Below are 25,258 nucleotides of genomic sequence, written 5' to 3'. Positions count from 1 at the left end.
AAGCGGCCAAGAATTTATACCCGTCCCATTGCCCCAAAGCCCCGAGAACAGCTGCGCATTTTGGTGATCGTATTTTTATTTTCCAACCATCGCGCATTCAGTGCCGGCAGATGATGATTATCATTCCGTCGAGCTCTCAGATTTCAAGTCGTTGATGTCTCTTTGTTTTGCCCTGCGTCACCGACTGGTCGTCGCGGTTAAAAATAGTCCAGAAGATTCGATCCATATGCTGCGAGACGACGAAGAGCTCTAGCAGGACCCATCAATATCATACAAACCGACTTCTATATTTAATCCGCCGACCGGCCGATCATTCCACATATCTCACACACCTTAGAACCGTGAATCCAATCCAGCGCGCTCGCGCGTAGGTGATTGCACCGTCCAAATAGAGCCGTTAATAATACCATGTTTTGACTCGCTTTTAGGTAACACCATCGAGGCCTGGACGATGAACGATCTGCTCCAGCTGAATGGAACTGGCGGTGGCAGCGGCGGAACATCGAACACCAAGCTGAACGCGACCCTAATCGCGTCGATCGTGTCCAAGAAAAATTCCACCGCGAGTAACGGACAGAATAACAACAATAACAACAATAGATCAACACCACCGACGACGACGACGGCCACGGCAACGATCCTGACCGGCTCCCACCACCACACCAACAAGCGCTCCCTTGCGACTTCGGACGCAGACGATGGATCCAGCAAGCGTGTCAAATCGTCGCAATCCTCTCCGACGGCGGCCTCGCCACAGCTACTCCAGCAACTGATGGCACCCTCACCGATACCGGCTAAGGCTAAATCCAAGTCCAAATCGGTTCTCGAGCAGTCGGCCGATGGCCGATGGCCAGCGACTGCCAAGGTGAACGGACTGCAGGGACAGGCCTCCAACTCGGTTCTCATGAATCTACTCGTCAGTGGATGCGACGTAAGTGCCGGGTACACATGCCTTCCCCGCCCTAGCAAGGCGGCCAAAGCCTAGCCCCCGAGTCGGACCCTAACCGTCCTGCATCACCTACTAGTTCCCGCGAAGCTTCGTCTCGTTCGTAAATAAACAGAAGCGAACGGAAGATTTATACAACCAACCACATAACTCGTCTAATTAGGTGTAAAGAGACAAAAACCATTACTGTGATAGTTGTTATAATTATAGTTTTAACTCGTTGAAACAGAAAGTCATCATTATCATCATCATCATCATCATTATTGTTAAACAATCAAATCAAGCAGAGGAAATTATTTAAGCAAACACTCACACCCACACGTATACATACACACACATACACAAACACTATAACTATGTTATTAATGTTCGTTAAGTTGAGTTGCAAATCGAAGTCTCTTGTTTTAAACTCTTTTTTTGTTTTGTATAGTTGTACATAGTGCCGATTGCGGACGACTATTGCGATTCATCTGCGGAATCACTCTTTTTTTTCTCTCAAATAAAACTTGTTGACGTATAGCAAACGAAAAAAAGAACATCTCAAACGACAGCACAGCTCGTATCGTTTAATTGACCCCCTCTCACACAGATACTCATACTCTGTCTCGCTGTTTTATTACGTTCCTTCGGTTCGAATCATATTATCTTTCGCTCGACAACACCAACCACTTCCGTTTTCCCTTTGTTGCTTCGTCGCTATTTCAAGTAAAAATTGTATAAATTGTCATTATATAGGATCAAAAAAATTAACAAACAAACAAAACAAAACGAACGACGAATCAAAACACCCAACGCTCGGAGAGTGCTCTCTGGGCCTCAAGCCCCCACCCCTCACGAAAGCGGGAGGCGTGGGACGTGGGAGGGATCAGAGACAATCTTGCCAGGGCACGCGCGTGTAGCGTTTCGGTCGTTGAGCCCCCCGATGGTACAAAAAACATGAATTATTACAAAGTAAAAAATTTGCGCAAAATCAAAATCGGTTCTGATAATTTGTACAAAAAAAGGGAACCAAAACCAAAACGAAAAATAATTGAGGCATGAATAGGGTTCTTCTTCAGCTTCACAGGTAGTATAAATTACGTTTCTAAATTGTAAGTTACAACAACAAACAACAACATTTGTAGCGATTAGTGGTATTCGATTCGATCTTCTCCGGCCCTCAAGCATCCACTTCTGCCTATTGTTAATTTTTCTCTCTGCTCCCCCACTTTTGGAAAGAAAAATTGGGACGCTACATTTTTCGTTGTTGTGCATTTTGCTATTGCGTTTTCACTGTTTGTTCAACGATAAATTAAAAAAAAAAAGAATTTTGTAGCGTAGTAAAAAGGCTGATTTTTCATTGCGACTTTGTGATAATAAGTATATAAGAAGTAGGTATAATTGTTAAATTCCAACTATAGAGAAACGTTGCGTTTCCCCTGACGGGAAGATCAGGGCTTTTAATTCGAAATATTCTCCTATAATCTCTGAAAGAGATAATGGCCCCTTCTATGCAATTTCCATCGAGCGTTCGATTGGATCCCAATCACTATCGCATCGAACAAAGAGCCCTCGTCTCGTCTCGGCTTCAGTCACTGTCGAGATGAGCAAAGTATTCTTTTCCAATACACGAGTTTCATTGAAATGTTTTATTTGGTAGACTGGAAAGGCTTCCGTCACTGTCACGGTATGATCAGTGATGTCAGATGTGAAGAAACAACAACAAACAACAAATATGAAACACAAACTTCTAAAGTTGATCAATCAACTCCTTTCTCAGCGCCAAAATCCTAAAATCATAACAAAGAAGAATAAGTTTCAAATAACTTTTTGTTTTATTGATATTTTTCTACCAGCATAGGGTTTCATCACTCAGACTTTCCATTATTATGGAATTATTGGGGCAAATGTTTATTCACCTCATCAACGATTTATAAAGCAACGATTTAAATCTATATGCTTTTTTTAACAGTTTCACAATAACGTACTCTAGTATTTTTCACATTAATAGCAATAAACTTTGAATCATCTGAGTACGATGATTGATACGCATAATATAAACATAAACATCAGTAGAAAAACATTGTTTCATTGAAAAATTCTCAAAAAAAATTGAGTCAGAAATTATTCTTTTTTGTTCAATATGATTGTGAATACACTTTTCGTGCCGTGTTAATATATTTGAAACAAACACCTGACATCTCTGGCCAATAAGTTCAATGATTACATTTGAAAATCTGTAAAGTATTCAAATTACCGAATTAAATGTTATGGTTGCAGTTAAAGACATACATTGCTCATGCAATTCTAGTTTAGCCGTGAAACAATTTCTGAAGATGAAAGTGGAACAAAGCTATACCGATGTTTTAAATCAACACACCAAAACAAACCAGACGACTCGACTGATTGTTCAGCGATCGCGGCCAAACGGTCGGGTCAGACTCGTCTGTTTTTAGTCGAGTTGGAATATGAAAACAAACCAGACGAGCGCTCTTCCTCTCGTCTCGTCTTCTAGAATAGGGCCCAAAATACTGCATTATGATATTCGATTGATTCTGATCGAGTCGATGATCTTGCTCGAATGTCAGCGGTGACATTGTAATATTTTATCAATATCAGGGATACAAGAATATAATTCAATTTCTGGTACAATTTTCTTTCAAGTGACGGTGATAATAACGTCACGGTGTCCGCTTTTGTAGTCCGTGTTACAGTGCAAGTTAATTGCATACAACACTGTAAATGGGAGCGGCGAGTAGACATAAAGCAAACGAAAAACTTTGTTTTCGCAACCAAGTAAAGACAAGCGTCCAACAACTTACTCATTACGACTGGGTGAATTTCTCAGCTGTTACTCGTTTTATACAGATTTTTGTGATTTAAATAGTCTGTTTTCGAAGCTATTTTTAAGCTTTGAAACTAGTTTTTCGAGTCAATAAGTTACGAACATCACCTGCAGACATTTCATTTTTCGATTGAAACGATTGCCATACCACTTCGTTCAGCCGACGAAGAGTTATTAACGCTCAAAGTCTTGCCCTCCAAACGCAACGCTCTCGTTTTCGAAACTTTGAACATACACTCCTGTATGGAAATGAATGACGTAGTCGAAAGTGTAAGGATATTTGTTGCATTGTAATTTTGAATACGTCGATCACTTGCGACAACCATCTTGCCGCCGCTGACTTCTACCTACCCGTGAAGGGCTTTTCGATATTCTTCAACTCGGATGCTAGAGCACCTCTAGTTTGGTTGTATCGTCAAACTTCTTCTTCGTTCATTTTAGGGAGGCTTTGAACTCTAAAAGCTCATTCTCCTCTTGCCTTGAAAAAGGCCGATTAGCAGAACTAGAAAAACTCTCGGCCTTGAGAAAGACCAATTGGAAAGTTCCGAGTAACGCTACTATCTGGCCGCTAGCCCGGTGACTCACGATTTGTGAATGCTGTTCTGCACAATTCTTCTTCTTCATTTTCTTCGTTTACGGAGACTTAAATTCTACGATTCATTCGTTTCCGTTTGCACAAATGTATACAAATACGATTCCCGATTTTGTATCCATTGCGGTCTAATCAAATGTATGGAAAATATAAGAGGTTTTATTTCAACACTTTTTTTACAAAGTAATCATTGACAAATTTATAATCTTCTTCATGGCGAAGTTAGGAAGTGTTCAAAACGATCGGTGCAAGAAATCTATCAAGAAATGACTGATACAATTTGGCCAAAATTACAGAATACATGTGTGTTTTCATCACGCGTCTTCATCGGCTCTCTTTTTGTAGATATTCGAGCTCATATTCTGATTTTTTTTCGCTTATACTGAAAAGAATTGAAAATTATTTAGGTTTTCATTTAAAAATATCGAACAAATTTTTAAAAAATAATTGAAAAACAAATATTTTGAAAATTAAAATTCATTTTTCTCGAAAACATGTATTTTTAAAATTCTGAAAAATAGATATAAATAGCCCTTACAATTTCCAACAAGTCGCCTAGACATTGGAAGTTGGAAGGTGGGCACTTTTACAGGGAAAGAGTTTTTCGAACGACAATTTTTTCACGTTTTTCATTGAAGAATTACTATGAATGTTTAAATTGTAACATTTTTATGTATAAATTATCGCGATTTACATGATCTGCTAACTTTTATCTATTTAGAAACATGTCAAGAACATGTCAAACGCTGGAATTTACACACAAAAATGTTACGAGCAAAACATTTTTTTTTTCAGGAGTCATACAAAAATTCCTTATATTCGAAAAACTATAAAAGATAGGAAAGTTGACGTCTTCGACAAAAGTTGATATTTCAACAAAGTCTAAAATTTTGTCGAATACACTATATCGCTATATTGACTTCAAACCAAATTAGGATTATTTGTCATTTTTTCAAAGAAAACATGAAAGAGTTGTTGTAAGAAAAAAAAAATTCCCTGCAAAAGTGTATGGACGACTTGTTGGAAATTGTAAGGGCTATTCATTTATTTTTTTGAGAATTAAAAAAAAATGTTTTTGCGAAAAATGAATTTTAATTTTTGAAATAATTTTTTTTTCGGGGATTTTTTTTGTATTTTTTATGATTTTTTTTAACGAAATTTCTTACATTTCATAATTTGACTAAAATTTTGTAGGTATTATTATTTTTAACACATTGCGGACCGCTCAGGAAATTTCTCGTGTTTCGCGTTCCGTCTATTACCGATGGATCACGAAATAAACCGTGTTAAATTCTTGATGTTTAAATTCTTGGTCTGTTGGAAACAAACGATCTGATTCGTGGAATCCGAACAAATGAAGCGTACAAGTTTGCCCCAAAACGTGCGGTCCTTATTGTGTTAAATTATATTTTTTTGTAAAAAATCAAGAATTTTTTTGGCCCCTTGGAGAAAATATTATATAGTGTTGCTTATATTCTTTTTTATTCTATTCTAAAAAAACTCTAAATATCTTCAACATGTTTTGACAAAACTAACAGAAACAGTAACAGTTTTCACAGTAAGTTAAATGTCCTGAAAATGAAGCCATATCTTCACGTCTGACAGCGATATAAGAAAACTGTTGAAAAATTCCAGGTAATGAAAACTGGCATCAGCGGTTTGCTTCGCTACTTTTGAAATAAAATAACATTATAATTTTCAAGAGAGCGACTACAAATAAAAAAATGGGTGGGTTATATCTATGATATAACCGCAAGGTCAACGTGGGACTACCTTAGCTTAGCAATCATTTGTATTGTTAGCTTAGCAATTGTTTGTATTGATTAAATTTCTGACAGAATGAAACAATTTCCGAATTCAATTGAATTCAATATATTTGCTTTGTGAGTAAAAAGATTGAACAAATGCCATGTATGGTGAATTCATGCATTGTGATAGATTATGTTCTGCGTTACAAGTAAATTTCATGACAGTTCTTTTCGTTTGGTATGATGCCTTGGACAAAATATGTGAACGGAAGAAGTATCAAACGATTATTTTATTTCACTCTCTGAAGTTTGCATCTCTCAAGTGTGCGTACTTCCCGAAACGCGAATTTGCTTGATTTGATGGACTTCAGGTACTCATTATCGATATTGACATGTGCGTCGAACGTACGTACGTACGTCGTACGTCAATCTTGAATAACCGAGCCAAAGCGGTGTGTTCGTACCCGCTTTTGTAATGCGTGTTAGTAAATCGCTTTTCGGAGTGCAAAACAAAACATGCGGGTGCAGAAGTACCCCCGGCTTGCATGAATCAACAACTTCAACTTCTACTTTTTTTAGTACATATGCTTTAAACTTGAAAGTTCATTCGCCTGTAGTGTCTGCGCGATTTTCCCTGGTTCCTAAGTTTAGAAGACCGTGTTGGGGAAACATATTCTAGACTGCACAAAGGCAAGCGAATATAAAAGTACTCGCAGTTTGCATTTATTTGCAAAGCCGATTTCCCCATACACCCTGGTTTTGAAAACTGTATTAGAAAAACACACTTCAGTAGGAACAAACGACCTACATGAATTTGCAATGCCAATTTCCCCAGACCCCTTGATTCTGAAATCTGTGTTGGAGAAACACACTTCAGTAGGAACTAAAATAAACCCGACTTGCATGAGTATGCAATGCCAATTTCTCCATGCTTCATGGATTTGAAATCTGTGTTAGAGAAACACATTTCAATCAGGACAAAAATGCCCCCGACTTACATGTATTTGCAATGCCAATTTCCCCACGCTCCATGGATTTGAAATCTGTGTTAGAGAAACACATTTTAGTCGGAACAAAAATAACCCCCAACTTTCATGTATTTGCAATGCCGATTTCCCCCAGGTGTAGTTTTGAAATCTCTGTTAGGGATCACATTACGGTGGGAACAAAAGCTCCACCTACTTTGATGTATTTGCAATGCCGATTTTCCTAAGGCTGCTTGGTTTTGATGGCTGCGTTGGAGAAGCCGTAAATTGGGCCAATCAAAACGAGGCAGTTAGGGCGTTTAGCAAACGCGTAACATTTTACAGTTATTCAATTGTTTATCTGATGAAAAATAATATTTCATTAATTGCGTAGATGCGTAGAAATATTCCCTATCAATTGATGCAAACATCTTTCCGATCCAGTAAGAAATGTTCGAGTATAAGCATTCGAAATCTTGCATTTTTTCCTGCATTTTTTCCTGCATTTTTTCCTCACGATTTCAAAAGATATGCTGATTTGGTGTGTAGTTAATTCCAGTTAGAATCTGAGTACATCTCTCAACGCGTGGTTTTTTGGGTTCCCATGGTTTTGCGGAAATACCTTTCACAACATATCGTCAAGTCTACAGTTTCAAGCCAATCCTGATAAAAGTAGTTTACTTTTCCCCCCGTATCCACTGTAACATCATATGGCGAAAAGTGTAAAAATGGGTACTTACCTCTGCTGTTGATGCCCAGGATAACCAGGCGTCTTGAAGAATTCGAGTTAATATTTCGAATACATCATATCGTTTGGGTTTTATAATTTCTGCAAGAAAGATGAGAGTACCGTCAGTAACCTAGTTCGAAACTCTTAATAGGATTTTTTTTGCAGATGACCCGACTTAGAAAATGTATGAATATATCAAGCGCAATGAAAAATTAGCCTCTCACCACGTAAACAATAAATTCTGAATACCTTTAAAATAGAACTTCCAAAAGCATACTATCAATATAAATCGTCGATACTGTCTATACTTTGTGGAGCGGATCACATTGCATCATTACATACATTTGTCGCTCATTGTGTTGCCGTCTGGATTTCGTCGTAACGTCATTCAGCAGCAGCATCAGTAGCACGTGAGATTTGTGCTAGACGCGCAATTCACACCGAGATGTCTAAGATTCTATCTAGTTGACTAAGAGCTCTAGTTATAGCGAATAAGGAGAACAAAAGCAAACAACTGAACTAGCGTAAGTAATATTACCTCGTCCTTCTTCTCCTGCTCTACCTCCACCCACTCTGAGAACTACTGTTGACATATTTTACACCACTGACACGCAGAATAAAAAAGTGACTATCTATTTTGGTCGCACATTCATGACATGCTTCGTTCCGCGACAGCCATTCCATATTGCACTTAGAGATACACATTCATACAGACACATACCTCTATTGATTGAAAGTTACATCCAAGTATGCACACTTTGATGGAAAAACTAACGACCACAACCAGATAACAGAAAAGCGGTAATAATAATATCCGCCACTCGGGAACAAACATGCACACACACATGTTCTGGTGGCTTTTATTACCTCGTTAGTTCGCATTGTTCCGGCGTATCAAACAAGTGGAAATTTGCATAAACAAACCCCAACGTGGCAACAACAACAACGTGTGATGGGATGGATTCATTTTTGCACTGGCACCGGGCAAAGTAGGAAGGGGGCGGCTAAAATGTCACACTCCGCCGTTGGCCAAGCTGCTGCCAAGTTTGTGTTTTGATGCCCACCTTACCCCGTTCCGAGAATAATGTTTGTGGGTGTGTCGTCAGGCGGCAGCGCGCGTAGGTCGGCCTGCCGGCTGCCCGCTGCCCGTTACATAATCTTGGACACGGTCTCATTATCTGTGCACGGGCACGGGCAAATGTCACTGCACACACAGGTTTGTGTTGTTGATTTTTTTTTTTTTGCAACGCCACGCCGCTGTCAGCGTCACTCCATCATCATCGAGTAGAGTGTATTTAGCGTGGGATAATGGCGTTAGTTGAGGAAAGAGTTTTCATCGGCCGATAACTGTCGATTTTCAGTGTTTGAATTTTCGATTTTTTTCGAATTTCTCTGATCAGAAAAAATCTTGAAAAAGAACATAGTCACCACGCATTGCTCGATCTTGCCTCTCCAATAATGAGGAAAACCGTCTTCTTCCACCACAAAACCAAACTTTAAATAATACCGAATGCATTGGCAAAACACTGCCACCCAAACATCGACCAATAAACAAAACAGGAAGTGGGTTATATCTATGGTATAACCGCAATGGTGACGTAGGACTATCGTTGATTTAGAGATAATTTGTTTGAAGTTGAATCTAAATCCATTCTGAATGAATAAATTAATATTTGGGAGGATTGGAGGTACAAGGTTTTATGCATCGAATATTGGATATGAAAATATCCTTCTTATGGGGAAGAATAATCTTCAGAAGCTTTCCTGCTAATTGCACTTGATTGAAAAATCACAAAACCAAATGTATTTGGTCGCTGTGTTATATGTTAGAAAACATAAAAAAAAATCTTTTGTATGAATGTATTTTTCAATTCCCAGGGGAACTGGCAGATTATTTTTCAGCAACGATAATATTCTTCCGGAATCTTCTCGATGCTGGATGGAATTTAAACAAAATAAGTTCCGCACGTATATATGTGTGTGTGGCGGCTGCTTCGATGTCTCAAACGGAACCGTTTTTCGGTGCTGATACTCTCTCGATCGTCTTCTCTTCTTCTGATGGATCGGCTTTTCTGCGCTTCCTCACAGTTCCAAACTAACTGAATGCGTTTTAGGTCAGGCCAGGAAATGAATCTCTTGATCCCTCGCCGTCCAGCTCGTCCAGCACGTTCAGCTCGTTCAATAACGATGTTGCCTTGTCGATGTCGTCAAGAAAAATGAATGCGTTTCACCACCAGAATATCGCTTAAGTATGCTTTTTGTCCGTGATTGAATCGAGAGAAGGTGTGGTTTACGATGGCAATTTGGAAGGCAAATTAGAGGGGAATGAACTCTCTGAGTTTGAAACTTTCGGCGACTGAGCGATAATCGATTGAAAACTATATAATTTTCGCGATGCGAAACATTTTCCGTTGCGCGCGCATACAATATTGGATACAAAAATTTTCTACTGATGGGGAAGTATAAATTTTCAAATCCAAATGTATTTGGTTGCATTGTCATATGGATAGAAAACATTAGAATAAACTCTTTCGCATGAATGTATTTTTCAGTTCCCAGGGGAACTGGCAGATTATTTTTCAGCAATGATTAAATCTTTCCGGAATTTTCTCGATGCTGAATGGCATCCAAACGAAGAGTTCCGCGCTTTCACGATAAATGAAGAGCTTCACCACAACAGCGACAACATGCTCCAATCGCTGCTGTTCAATTATGACTGAGTGGATTTCCGAGCGGCGCTCGCTTATATACCGATTGGTGATTTCAAAAGCCTGTTTTGAAGGCAATTTTAAGACTATTGAAACAAGTTTTTGGATCAAAAAGTAACAAGTATATAACGCGTAGACATTTTATCTTTCGAATGAAATGTTTATCATACCATTTCGTTCAGTTGTTTAAGAGCTATTAACGCTCAAAATCTCGGTCTCCGGCATAACGCTTTCGTTTTCGAAACTTTGATTTTACACCCCGGTATAGAAATGAAAGACGTAGTCCTACGTCAAAACCCTTTTAGGGAGACAAACAAACAAACAAACAAAACAAAGAATACTAATCCGAAAAACAAACAAACTCTGGACCCCCTCCTCCTCCCTCCTTGCTAATCGATTTTCGGAGGACGCCACAGCGCTGCTGAAAATGTTTGTAAATATACTAAAACTCTGAAATTTGGACGTGTTATTCAAATTGAATAGAAATTCTAGTACCGTTAGTCGATAAACAAAAACAAATAAAGATTAAAAATAACAAAACACGGAAAGAGCTAGAGCTTCTCGATATTTATGTCTTTCTTTCTATTGGTTGGTTATGTTTCGATATGTTTAACAGCTCCGGTAATGGAGTCTCTCATTCTCTCTCTTGTAGATATTGGCTATTGAGGATCAGTCAAATTGAGAATATCAGAAACAAAACAAAAAAAAATAGCCACATACACGATGTATTAGCGTTTAGCGAGGCTAGCTGTAAGAAGACTTCATGAGAAATTTAATGAAACTAATAAGATAGGCTAAGGACACACTCACATACACCAATATATATATATTGATGTTATTTACACCATAATCACTAGTTGAACGACAGATGAGATATTAGCGGAGACGTGTTTTGACTTTCATTTGTTGTTTCGTTTGCTGACAATACCGAACTAACCTCAAACTATACACACAAAAAGTTGGAACAAAAACGAACAAATAGGGGCATCCAGGTCATAGTTTACAGTTACAAATGTTAGAAGATATATAACACAAACAAAAATATCGAAACGGACAGGTACAAACACAGCATATAAAGCCGACATCCAGCATTAGGGTCAGGACAAACATAGTAGTCTATAATTGATACATAGTTTATGTAATTTAGTTGGGTATTTGCGAGAATTTTTAACGAAACCGACTGAAGGGATATCACACGAGAAGATGTAGGGAATTTCTAGTTTTAAGGGATAATGAAACCCCAAATGCAACCAACCCGCGCTTGTAGAGGTGTAGCATTACGATCCTCGACCCACACTACTAGAGCCCAGTTGTTATCTCTTCCTATTTTTTTGGGGGTATTCCGTTCTGTTTCGGGTTCTATTTTAACACGTTATCTAGAGTTGCTAGAATTAGATGGGGAATCTTGACACAGTCACACACTATCCCTCCTTCGAGATCCTTTTTTTTGTGTCGTGTGCGCACTTTGTTGATCGTTGAGATTAAATTCCGAAGATGGAGCAACGGATGTTATGTACACAAAAGCAGATGAGGTTTAAAAAGGAAGGGTTACAAGAAGCGCGAAGATAAGTTGAAACCCGGCAAAAAAACAAAGAACTGATTAGCGAATATTAAGGTTGACTTTTATGTGTGTAAATATATAGTTATCCGGGAGAGGGAAAAAGATCGTAACCGTGACTGATTTGGGGTGGGAAAGGAAGCGAAAAATGCTCGATCGATTCAATGGCCATCGATACCCCTTTTTCGATAAACCAAAAGCCTTCAGTTTAAAAAGAAAAAAACAACACAGTCAAATTACAATAATCGTCGGAATCTCTTTAACCGTAAATCGTTTACCCCTCGGGCCCTTGCGGGAAATACTAATATGAATCCTATTAGATGTCTAGCCTAATAAAACCACCGACTATCGCAAGCGCGGAAGCGCAGAACACGAGACAAACTCGAACAATCAAAACTGACTCACCCTCTGATGGTTCTATACAACCCGTTTCCGTTTTCAACTCCCCAATGTTCCACAAAAGTCGATCTGCCGTCCCGTGCAGTTAGAAGGCGTTTCGAGGCGTTTCACCAAGTTCTTTCGCTCTCTGTTAACAGTTACCTCTCTCGATTTTACAACAGATCCACATAAGATAATAGCGCGCGCGTTTGTCGAATCGTACATTTTACAGAGAGAGGAAAGAGACGGAACGAAGTGAGCAAACAAATCATACTATTACATTTGCAAAAAAAAAAAAAATGAAAACACTATAAACAAATCATCATAAGGGAATAAATTCAAATTAAATATGTGCAACAAAATATGAAGGAGGAGAAAAAGAAAATCGGTGAGAATGAGAGAAAAATATAGAGTGGCGAAAATAAATGCAGGAAACGTTAAAAGACTAGAACCATATGCGATTGTTTTTACCATTACGTCTATAGATTTTAAGAGAGAGAGAGAAAAATAGCTCAGATAAGAGAGAAACAAACCCGATAAAAGGGAACTATACTACACACAAGCCCTAAGATGATGGCTTCATGAAAGCACACAAAACTTGAGAGTTCAATGTGTGCAAACCTCTAAATGTGTAAGCATATAAATTGCAATGAAACAAACAAAAAAAAATCAAACTCAACCTATCAGCAAAGTAAAGGATGCAATAAGTCGAGCGAATAGCATACATACACAACTATATATGATAATCGAATAGATACCGTTCCGAAGAAACGAGAATGACGATGTGTGTGAAGTAAAAAGAGAAGTAATGATAACGGTTGCAATGTCAAAGAATGGAACGAACAAATAAAAATAAAACGAGTGCCGCGCGTGTGATATGTGATTGAACGTTGTAAGCGACTCGAAGAGAATAGAGAGTACATGAACCTACAATTAGAGAGTATGATGACAAGAATAACTTAACGGAAAATAAAGTCCTAAAATGTTGACAACCAAAACAAACCAAAACCTGTGTTTCTGTTCTAATCGTGATTGATTTCATTTTAGCTGCTAATTGAACCTTTTTTGTTTTGCAGGATGAACCAAGCAAATGGGACCTAGTCTTACAAAACTTGATTTTTTCACATTTCAACCTTTATAGCTTAATACTCAAACATATAGCTATCACACAAACACACACATATAGAGTATACTAGCTGACCCGGCAAACGTTTTTCTGCCATATAGTTAATTTCTAGATAATATTTTGATTGGTAAAAATAACGATTTCAAGACAGTTTGTATGTTAGTGGCATTTAAGTAGAGGACTACAATTCCTACTTCTGCATGAATGAAACCCTTAGAATGTAGCCCGAATGTGGCCGCCAATAGACAAAATCCGAAAAATTGACAACCGATTGTGAGCTAAGAAGAAATCGTCTTGAATTTCGAGATCTTTTTGATACGCCCAGCAACAAATATTCAGCGAATATTTATGTGAATCTTTCTTCAACTCCAATGTCAGTCCAAGCTCACCAAGGCCCTCCGGTAGCTACTTATCTTCTATTTTATAATATTTATAGAAACGACATTCACCAAAATGCACCATTTACCCGATTATAACATAAACCCAGATATAAGATTGCATGTATTATTTATTTGAAACATACCCAAGTTGCATTATTTTAGATATTTCTGAATTCATATCTGATAACTGGTAGGTTTCACACTTCAACCATTCCATGCCAAACCGAAATAGTGGTTCTCAGATTTTCGTGAAAAGTGGCAATTTTGTTCTTTATCGTAAAACATTAGACCCGTATTTTTTTTAATTTTTTTTTATTGGAATGCCCATTACCATTTAAGGGTGGTCCGAAAAATCTACTTTTTCTCAAAAATTAACTTCATAACCACTGAGCCGATTTAGATGATCGATATATCAAATTGAAGCCAATAAGCTAGTCTTTTATTGAAAAATATTCAACCTGCAAAAGACATTGATTTTATTTTTGTAATCATTGATTGTAGTCGTTTTAATTGTTTTCATGACTTTGGACTTGAGGGCGCTATATTTTTTAATATTTTTTCATGAAAGCTGAGGATTTTTTACATAAAGTATCTCGATTTCAGTTTTTGAGATATGATCAAATCAGATCAAATCAGTTTTCCCCCTTTATTCAAAAATGACTTTTTGCAAAAATTTATAACATTTGAACTACTGAACCGATTTAGATGATCGACATATTAAATTGAATCGAATGAGCTAAAACTCCTTCTTTGAAAAAATATCACACTTGCGAGAAGATTGGATTCTAGTCGTATAGGTCTAGTCTAGTCACATAGGAATTTTGAACAAAGACATAAAACATGTTAAATTTGAAAAATAATAACTCAAAAACAAAAAAAAGCATCTCTGATATCGAGATATGTTATGTAAAAAATTCTCAGCTTTTCATAAAAAAGCGCCCTCTATCTTTAACCGAGAAAACAATGAAAAACCAAATCAATCAATAATTACAAGAACTAAAATCCAAATTTTTCGCAAAGGTAATATTTTTCCAAAGAAAACTATATCATAAGCTTCAATTTGATATGTCGATTATATGAATTGGTTCAGTAGATCAAAAGTTATGATTTTTTGTAGTGGAAAAAATGAAATGAAAATTTTTTTTTCGATTAACTTTGATAAATCATAACTCAAAAACGAAAAAATAGCATCTCTGATATCGAGATATGTTATGTACAAAATTCTCACCTTTCAAGAAAAATATAAAAAAAATATAGCGCAATAAAAAACAATAAAAAACGACTATAATCAATAATTAGGAAAATGAAATCCATTTCTTTTGCAAGTTTAATATTTTATTAATAAAAAGCTAGCTTGGCTTCAATTTGATATGTCGATCTCTCACTCTCACTCTCACTCTCACTCTCACTCTCACTCTCACTCTCACTCTCACTCTCACTCTCACTCTCACTTTCTCTCTCACTCTCACTCTCACTCTCACTCACTCCCACTCTCACTCTGACTTTACTCCGTATATTTGTTGCCATTTCACGTTGTATTGAATTAATCTTTTTATTATCTGAAGACTTGACTAAAAACAAAATCTATGTTATTTTAATATTTGAATTTTTTTCGGGTGGACGTTACATTCAGACTCAGTGTCGATTTTTGACAAAAAAAAAATCGAGATGACAATAGATCTCGACGTTTCACGTAATTTGAAGACATTTGGCATAAAAAAAATTCGAAAACCCCAATTTCCTTTACTAAACTCAAACTTTGACGTCTGTGCGACACTAGTAAATGAAGTCCGATTGAGCTGATATTTTGCATGAGATGAGTTGCATGAGTTTTTCGTGGGGATCAACATTTTTAATCAAGTTCCCTTCGAAGATTCGAGATGGCCATTTTCATTGGCACTCTAATGTTCACATTTCACAAGCCCGTTTGTGTCATATTTTGGTTGATGTTTTGGACACGAGAAAAGTCGTAGCACGACTAGTGCCTTAAGAGCTCTTTTTTTTTTAAATTTCATCGCAATCAAGTTGCTGAAGACGTGCTTGAACGATCAAATTCTGATGCCCCGTTCTTTCAACGCATAATTACTGGCGACGAGACAAGGGTGTGACTTTCTCCTACAAAATGACATCCTTCCCTTTTTCGTACCTTATTTCTATGCTGAGAAATGTCCTACTTTCTGCGACCAAATTATAACTGAAACAGGCTTTACATTAAGTTTTCCTTAAGAATGAGGGACAACTTTTGTTCACACTAAACAACATTTTCTATCATCCATAGGAGCACCGTTTTGATTCGTAAACAGGTGTACTAAACATTGAGATTATTCTCACTATTTTACACTATTTTATTTATCGCGCTTGAAACGAGATATAAGTTCAACCTGCGCGAGTTCGCTGCAAATTGAAATGCGATAGGCTCATTATTGAGTAACAATGTGGCGATTGAAATTAAACTATAAGGACCTGCCCGAGTTTCTGGATCATTTTCAAAGTTCGTAAACGATACGAAATGGCTCAACGAGTAACGGCCCAATGATTGTGCTAGTTCCTGTGAAGTTTGACTCATTCAATGTTCTTTATATTTGACTCTAAAATCGCCCCTACTAAATCGTTGCAATCATTCCCGAAACATTCTAATAGTAGGGTTAACATATATATCGACAATTATACGATGCGCATCACCCGCCGATTTCATCGAATAAAACACGAACAGCAAAATATTCCGTAAACGATACTTTGTTGGGTCATGTTTACTAAACTTTGATGTTATAAATAATTGAATAATGAAAACCCTGACATCCTTTGGGATATTGGTTTAATTTCACGAGGATCGTTCAAAAAATAAATTTCAGTGCCTCAGAAATCGCGGAAAAATAAAGTTAGGACAAAAAACGAGGTGATTTTCGTAATCCACGTTTTATTTTTTATTTTTCTACATAATCGCCGTAACGTTCGAGGTATTTTTCATAGCGTGGCACGAGTTTTTCTATTCCGAGCGCGAAGTGCGTTGCGTCTAACTTTTTGAAGTACGATGTAACTGCGTCACGAAAAAAATTAAAAAAATTCAAATGGACTGTGTTCGAGCATCCTCCTTACTCCCCAGACCTCGCCCCTAGCGACTATCACTTATTCCCGGTGATTCGGTGAACGATTCGATAACACTAAAGAAATTCGTGACGCAGTTACATTGTACTTCAAAAAGTTGGACGCTACGCACTTCGCGCTCGGAATAGGAAAAACTCGTGCCACGCTATGAAAAATGCCTCGAACGTTACGGCGATTATGTAGAAAAATATAAAATAAAACGTAGATTACGAAAATCACCTTGTTTTTTGTCCTGACTTTATTTTTCCGCGATTTCTGAGGCACTGAAACATATTTTTTTAACGATTCTCGTAACATCATTTACAGTTATCGATTCAGGTTATAATTTTTAATACTAAGTATTAGCAAAAATGTGACTGTCAAAACCAGTTATAAAATATTAGCGTGGGCAAATTTCGTAAAAAACAAGTATCGTTAATTTTTCAGTTTTTGTAGTTGTTTTAACTATTTTGTCTGCTGTTTTCATGTTAAGTGCTAGAAAAGATAAGAATGGATGAATCCAACCACCTCGTTGTACTACGTTGAAAACTGATTATATAAAATGTGAAAAAAATTCAAAGCAGTACTGTTCCACCACCGAAAAGGATGAATATAACATTCTACGATTGAGAATTGGCGAAAATAGTAACAAATATCTACTAAGGACGATGACTGTCCTAGAACCATGATCAATCTAAGTTTAGAGGAAAAAACACTTTCATGTAACGACTACCAACTTGTCGCTTCTGAAATGACACAAGCTGTTGAAAAGAGCTTATTCATTCCATACATTGGAGGGCTCCGACATCTCTTCTCGTATGTAAAAAGCCAAGCTTCTCCATTAACGATAAAATTTATGGGGCGCGTGTCATCACTTGTTAATTCAACAAATCGACAGCCGCTTAAACAATGATATCCCAAATAAATCCAGCTTCCCAAACAGAACAAACATTTCCCCCGATTGATCCATTGCCGGAGGTCGTAAATATTCCTCTCTTATCCACTTTTACGTCAGACGTATATCGATGTCCAAACAAGCTATTATAATGCAGCGTAATGTACAAAAAAAAACTCTTGAAGCCTTGTCTCATGTCGTCATGGGGCACGTCACGTACAGAAACCGGCGACCATCGATTTTCCAACGTGACGTCACGTTCCCGTTCTCATAACGCGTGTAGCATCCTTTCGCTTCGGTATGGAAAAAGCCAAGTCATGACGGGAAAAATCGGAAATCGAGAGTGAAGAGAGCTGTAGTGCTCATGGCTGGATTTACTCCACTTTCTCCGGTTCTGATTTTGGATGGCTGTGTGATGGTAGTAGTAGGTGAATAGGCTCACTGTTTTTGTTTTTGGAGCCTTCTTACGTAATTTATGTGTTTGAGGGAGAGAGAATGAAGTTGCTTCAAAAAGGTTACTCACCCAAATGTCGACGGGTGAAACAGTTGATCCTGTGACGGAAAACATGCCACAGTTAAATGTGAATGGATTCAAATAACGCGTCTAGTGTTTATTTTTATCGTTACACTGCACTCCATAACTATATGGTGTCGTGTACCGCAAATGTGTGATCGACAACCCCCGCGCACCAAAGTTCATTCAACTTGCATGCTTCATATTTTATATTTTATATTCTATCATACACGGCACGGCTTGGGACTAATTTTCTTTCGCGTTTATGTTTTATTGTTTTTTAGTGTTCTCATTTGACGCCACAGGAGATATATAGAGAGAGAGTGAAATGTTTATTTATACCGTGTGGTCTATTTCGGTTGATAGTTGAATTGGTTCAAACGATTGTATAACAACAACTTGTTGTTCGTACAAACCGTGGATTCGAAGAATGAATGAATGAGCGCACGATGATTTAAACTTGGTACGGCTGTGTGATCAAGATGGATCGCGATTATAGCGGATCGTTACAATGAGGGTATTATATCATGCGTTCTCTGTACTTGTCTGCAGCTTCTGTATTCATTTCTACAAGCGAGAATATTGTTCTTCTCTAGGTTTTCTGAGATATTGGGGCGCTATTGAAGGACAATTTATAATATTCTGCTACGGTTAAAACATTCGAGCATCGAACAGAGAAGAAATATTTCCGAAAGCAAATTTTCCTCAAAACCATTTCATTATGTTAAATTAGAGAATTCGGGCATCGAAGAGAGAAGAAATATTTCCGACAGCGATTTTACTCGAAACCTCAAAACTATAGCTAGTTAAGTAGCTGATGGGCGCAAAAAAATCACCCCTCATTTGAAATCAAAGTGTTCCAATATTAATTCTTTCCAACTTTTCGTTGCTCCAGCCAATACTACGTGAAAGTAGGTTATTAGTAGACCAATTTGCCTTTTCAATATTGGCAATATTGGCGTTGATTTATTTTTTCAAAAAACAAAAAAAAATTTAGAGTATGTCAAAAAAGACGGGTGGGTAATGTCGGGGACATAACCGGAGAGACGTAGGACTACACCAAGGGGTGTCCATTATTCGAATATCATGGAGCACAGATCCCAGAATGACCAACTTTAAATGGACAAAATTACAGAAAAAAATCGAAGAATAAAATAAAACCTCAGCACTCCGCAAACACTCAAACGTTTAGATTCAAATACGAAAAAAAACAAAATTTGTCGTGCAAATATCGTACGGTGCAAATGTTGTAGGGTTCTTGTCCAGCAACGAACACACACTTGATGGCAAGCATATCGTAATAGAAATTTACCGTCTGGTATCGTGATATAATTGGGCTTTGCACTCCTCATGAATAACTGTGTTCTACTAGTCAAGTCCTTGTGGTTTAGAGAAAATATGTAATCCGCCATTTTGTAGCAGTCACCATCTTGGATTTTCAAGATCATGAAATACGCAGTTTAACAATGATTGCAGGAATAAAGGTGTGTTCCAAATTTCAGATCAACCGGTCAACAGGCAAGGGGTCAAATTTCAATTAATGTGGTACAGCGCCATAGACAAACATGTTACATAAAAACATACAAATATGTCACAGCTAAATAAAACCGTTTAAAAACTCCAGCATTCTATCAAATCGAGCGCGATTAGCCACTCATTCACCCGGCGCGACGCTTCTATCGTTTTTAACACACTTCGATAGGCTCTCCTGCTCCACATCCCATTGAAATTCCTGTCTCTCACTCTTGCGGTATCGCACCGCATACATCCCGGGCAAATGCAGCGATATCTCTTATGCTGAAAATCAATTTCAAGATAGCGTCTTTCCTGCTTGCCGTTCATTGATAGAATGTGGCCAAGGTAAGGTAAGGTATTGTATTATAGAGACTTTAAACTTTTGCAGTTCATTCGTCTCTAGCCTTGAGAAAGGCCTTTGAAAATTCTACTCTACTCCAGCGCTACCACCTCCACCCTCTTGCCTTGAGAAAGGCACTCGATCCCTCGCCGTCCAGCTCGTCCAGCAACGATGTTGTCCAGTCGGTGTCCACACAAAAAATCGTGGTGGCCAAGCCCCACCATCGCTAACTTTATATAGCCATATAGTTAACGTTGTAGCGACCGCCTATATTTATTTATAATCTCTTTTTTGTCACCCTCCTTCACCTTGTCCATACATTTCGCCCGTACTCGTGGTTGCTTGTAATGAAGAGCTGTTTGCTGCGGGAGCGCAGACAAAATGTATGGGAAAGTAGGGAATTCTTTCTTCCAATTTTTTATCAATTTGAACTTTATATGAGCTGAAAAACCGTAATGTGTAGCATATAAACAATTGCTGAGGATATTTCCTATCAATGTGTGTATTTGGAACCAAAATACATTCATTAATTGAGTAGGTATTAGCGTTCAAAAACTGAACACTTTTTCACACCGAAATAATGAAATGGGCCCCCTATATTGAAAGGTTAGACGTAATCCTACGTCAAAAAAAACCACTTGCTTAAATTTGTTTTACCGTGTTTTCTTTATCGATGCACCCCTCGGTTTTGACAGCTGGTTGTTTACATCTGACACAAACATAATTTTCGTAGCTGTTTAGTCAACTTTTCGTGCATAGTGACGTGTTTTTGATGCTAAGGAAGTTTCCAAAAAATGGGTGGAAAGCAAATCTCAACACAGGTCCGATGGGAAAACTTCAAATATGGGAATACTTTGATTTCAAATGGGGGTGGATTTTTTTTGCGCCAATCAGTGTAATTCCATTTATACTTTAACTTCGCCAATTACTTTTGATCAATACGGAATTTGTTAGTTGGCTCAATACCCAGCTCATGTCCATGTTCCCAATATTTTTCACATTCTAGTTTTTATGAGTTCCGGACTCTGTGGAATACGATTACGATTACGCAAAAAATCATTACTTTATAAAGTTTTGACCGCAAGGGTTCAACAAACCGGGTGCGGCTATTCAGGGGACATCCCAATTGACATCAACCTATTTTTTGTTTGTTTAGTAATATATACCTAATAAAACTGTGATATCAGATTAATCATAGGAGTATTGATTTTTTTTTTCACTCCGGATAATCGAGTCATAAAAAAACAATTTTCTCTCGGTAAACGTAATATAATTATGATTTGCATTTATTTATTAAACGGTTTAATCTAGGTTGACCCGTTTGTATGTTTGTGACTTTGTAACTTTGTTTGTTGCGCTGTACCACATTAACAGAAATTTAACCCTTTTCCTGTTGACCGTTTGATTTGAAATTTAGAACATCAATATGGGTATCAAAAGAAAGGGCTTGACTAGTAGAATACAGCCGCCACCACAAAATGACGATATATATTTTTTTTTCAAAACCTCATCAATATGGGTATCAAAAGTAAGTTCTCGACTAGTAGAACATAGCCGATAAAGAAAAATCCAATTCCAGGATGGCCGCAGTCCCCAATCATCTAATTACTTTTTAAATGGTTTCATTCAGCTTGAACCGTTTTCTATGTATTTGAATATTTGTAGGGTTGTCCCACATTAATAGAAAATTGAACTTACCTGATATATTTTGATGATATACTTGATGATATACTGTATTCTGTTAGTCAAATCATTTCATTGGCTACCAATATTGAGGAGATTGCGAAAAATACATAAATATACATACACCATTTTGTGGCGGCGACCTTTTCGAATTTATGTAGTTCATGGTGTAATGTATTCTCCAAATCAAGCCATTCAATTATTTTTTAGCGGCGGCCAAATTGAATTTGTCAAGATCATGGAATACGCAGTTTTATTATGACAGTAGAATTAAATGTATGTTCCAAATTTCAGATCAATCATTCAACAGGAACGGGGTCAATTTTCTATTAATGTGGGACAACCCTACAAAACCACTCCAACATGTATGTATGTGCAAGCTGAATGGAACCATTAAAAAGTAATTGTTTATTTGGGAACTGCGGTCATCTTGGATTTGGATTTTACATGATCTACTGTGTTCTATCAGCCAAGCCCTTTCATTTAATACCCATATTGATGGGGTAGTGAAAAAAGTATATATGGCGCCGTCTTGTGGTGGCGGCCATTTTGGGTTTACATTTTTCAAAAATAACTGTCCTACTAGCCAAGCCCTTTCATTTGATACCCATATTGATGGGGTTCTGAGAAAATATGAAATCCACCGTCAGTAGTGGCCGTCATCTTGGATTTGCATTTTTCATAAATAACTGTATTCTACTAGTCAAGTCCATTTAATTGATACCCACATTAGCTATTCAATATGGAATTATTACACAAATTAATCAAAATTTCCGAAAATCAAAAATAAAATACTCCGGATAATCGAGTCTAAAATTCCGGATAATCGAATCCGACCTGTAATATCGTCGAAAAAATCGCGAAAATCACATACTTTTAATAATCTTCATAGTGTCCTCCCCCTAATCGCATCCAAAATTTTCTTTTGGGCCATTCAAGCTTCACAGAAAATCATTGAAAGAATTTTCTCCCTTGAAACCGCCTAAATTTTTTAATTCTGCATATTGATGAGAAAAAACACATTTTTTGATTCATTTCCAAAAAAAATGCTATGAAGATCTCGTTTACCTCATGAGAACAAACCGATTCACCTCTTCCCCTTTCAATATGTAAATATTCATCGAATGGGATTCCATCCCATTTACTCAATAAAACGAGAATCCGTTTCAAAATGAACATAGCACATTGGACATTATTTGTTGCTGGTCAATCAATTCGGAAGTCGAACGAAGAAACTGTAATGTCGTAATGCCTGTAACGCCTTTCTTTTTGGACTACCTTCTTATTTCCAATTTTTGGAAAATTCGTGGAAAATTTGTTTCAAACCTGATGTAACATTTATCGTTTTGCACATACAGTGCCCCGCAACGAAAAAATCCACTTGAACCATAATTATATCATGAGTCTGAATAAACAATGTTCGTGAGATGAGTTTGTATTATAACATTTAATAAGGTACACAGAGATTGAAACAATAATGTAGCCAATTTATTCTTAAATCAAGACTTGTGGAGCAAATTAGTGAAATGTTTCTATAAACAACACAACAAGAAAAAAAAATCATCTTTAAAAATTCATAACAAACAAAAACGATGTGATGATGCAAACTTAAGATCTTCAGTATGGAATATGACCACCGTGAGCCTCAATCACCTTTTGAAGGCGTTTGGGCATGCTCGCCACCAAATTCTTCAGATGTTGTGCGTTAATCTCCTTCTAGGCTCTCGAGCTGTATTTTTTCATCAATGTCACTGACAACTGACGAGGCACGTTAGTCACTTCCTACTGACAAAATTCTCGGTCAAATGGTTACTGACAGAGTACGATGCAACCACCTCATTGTCCGGAATAGCCTACAGATTTTCAATAGGGTACAAATCTGAACTTTGTGCAGACCATTCCAAAACATTCATCCACGTAGACTATAAAAAAGGCTCCGTTTTTTGGAATCATTGTCCTGTTGGAAAATGAAGTCTTTGCCTACGCCGATTTTTGCAACGGATTCACGAAAATTTTGTTTGATGGAGTCAATGTCAGCTGTCATTATGCCGTTGATTTGAACCATGTTTCCTACTCCAGCCCAGACAAAGCAGCCCCTGACCGATGAATTTTTCTTGATTTCACGGATGATCATTGAACCAGTGCGATGGTCTGTTCTACGCACAGCTCCTCCACTCGTTCTGTCAACCACAGATCTGAGTTTCTGGAACTTTGCCCAAATTTCTGTGCAACACTACGACTGATAGTATATTTTGCAGCAATTCTCCGTTGCGATAAATTGTCCTTACAAGACTGTAGTCTTTTAGCACGAATTTTCGGATGGGAATTGAAATTTGTTTCCCAGCCATGAATTCTTCAAGTTCCAACACGCTGAAATTTTCCAATGGATTTTCTTCCATGTTTTAACCAAAAATTACCAAATTTGTATAGAACTTGAAAAATTGCGAGCGAATCTGGAACTATCCAATGATATTCAATAACGGTTGATATGAGCTTCCATTTGAGAGGTTACCTCAATTATCATCCACATGCTTCTAATCATTCAGCTATGGAAAAGTCTTTGAACTCAGGTCGATTTTTTCCATTGCGGGTCACTGTGCATGTGTGATGATGAGCAAGTTCCGTTCGACTTCCTATCGTCTGCCTTTTTTATATTATATACCCCCTAATACTGCTATTGAGTAGTTACCTATTGATGTTAGAAGCAGCGACATTTGCCTTGAGTGGATTAGTGGAGTGCAAACTCGCTGATTGTTAAAACGATCATCCTCCACTGAAGATGGAAGACATCACCTCTTAGTGGCTATTTCAGAATGGCATTCCCCGTATTGACATATCCCCGCACAGATTCAGTAACATCTGTAATGAAAAAAAAAATCAATTCGTCAAACTCATATAGAACAAATGCCTTCGTTTTCCTGTTGCTTGGTTCATCCGGTTTCATCACGATTAGAACAGTAAGTCGTATTATATAAGAGTGAAAAATTAAGTAGGAATAAAAAAAAACAATATTAATTTACAAAACCATCGGATAATGATAATGATGATAGTGCTGATGATAACTATAATGATAATCAAGAATAGCATTAAAACGAGATGAAGCTTCGCCGCAATTCAAAACATCACTAAGGCAGTTATGATACACGGTACAAAAGTAATAATTTCATTCTATCGTTCTCACAGAATAACATTCCCAAATTCCCGCCGGAGATTCTAATAGCGAAGGATGAGACCAGCCAATCCACTATACTCGAACCCAATGAATGTACGTA

The 25,258-nt window shown here is 37.4% G+C and overlaps 1 protein-coding gene across 2 annotated transcripts in view; it reads left to right on the top strand.

Annotated features, from left to right (window-relative positions):
* The window catches only part of LOC129779369 (protein similar), a 355,482-nt gene that overhangs the window by 328,645 nt on the left and 1,579 nt on the right, over window positions 1–25,258 (top strand). For both annotated transcript variants that reach the window (XM_055786797.1, XM_055786807.1), the window contains exons 10-11: window positions 429–931; window positions 25,170–25,251. In XM_055786797.1, coding sequence (XP_055642772.1) covers window positions 429–931; window positions 25,170–25,251 — 585 coding nt within the window. The remainder of the gene's footprint in view (window positions 1–428; window positions 932–25,169; window positions 25,252–25,258) is intronic.

The sequence above is a fragment of the Toxorhynchites rutilus genome, chromosome 1, assembly GCF_029784135.1.
Source record: "Toxorhynchites rutilus septentrionalis strain SRP chromosome 1, ASM2978413v1, whole genome shotgun sequence".
Taxonomy (NCBI): domain Eukaryota; kingdom Metazoa; phylum Arthropoda; class Insecta; order Diptera; family Culicidae; genus Toxorhynchites; species Toxorhynchites rutilus.
This window is presented reverse-complemented; position numbering and strand designations above follow the sequence as displayed.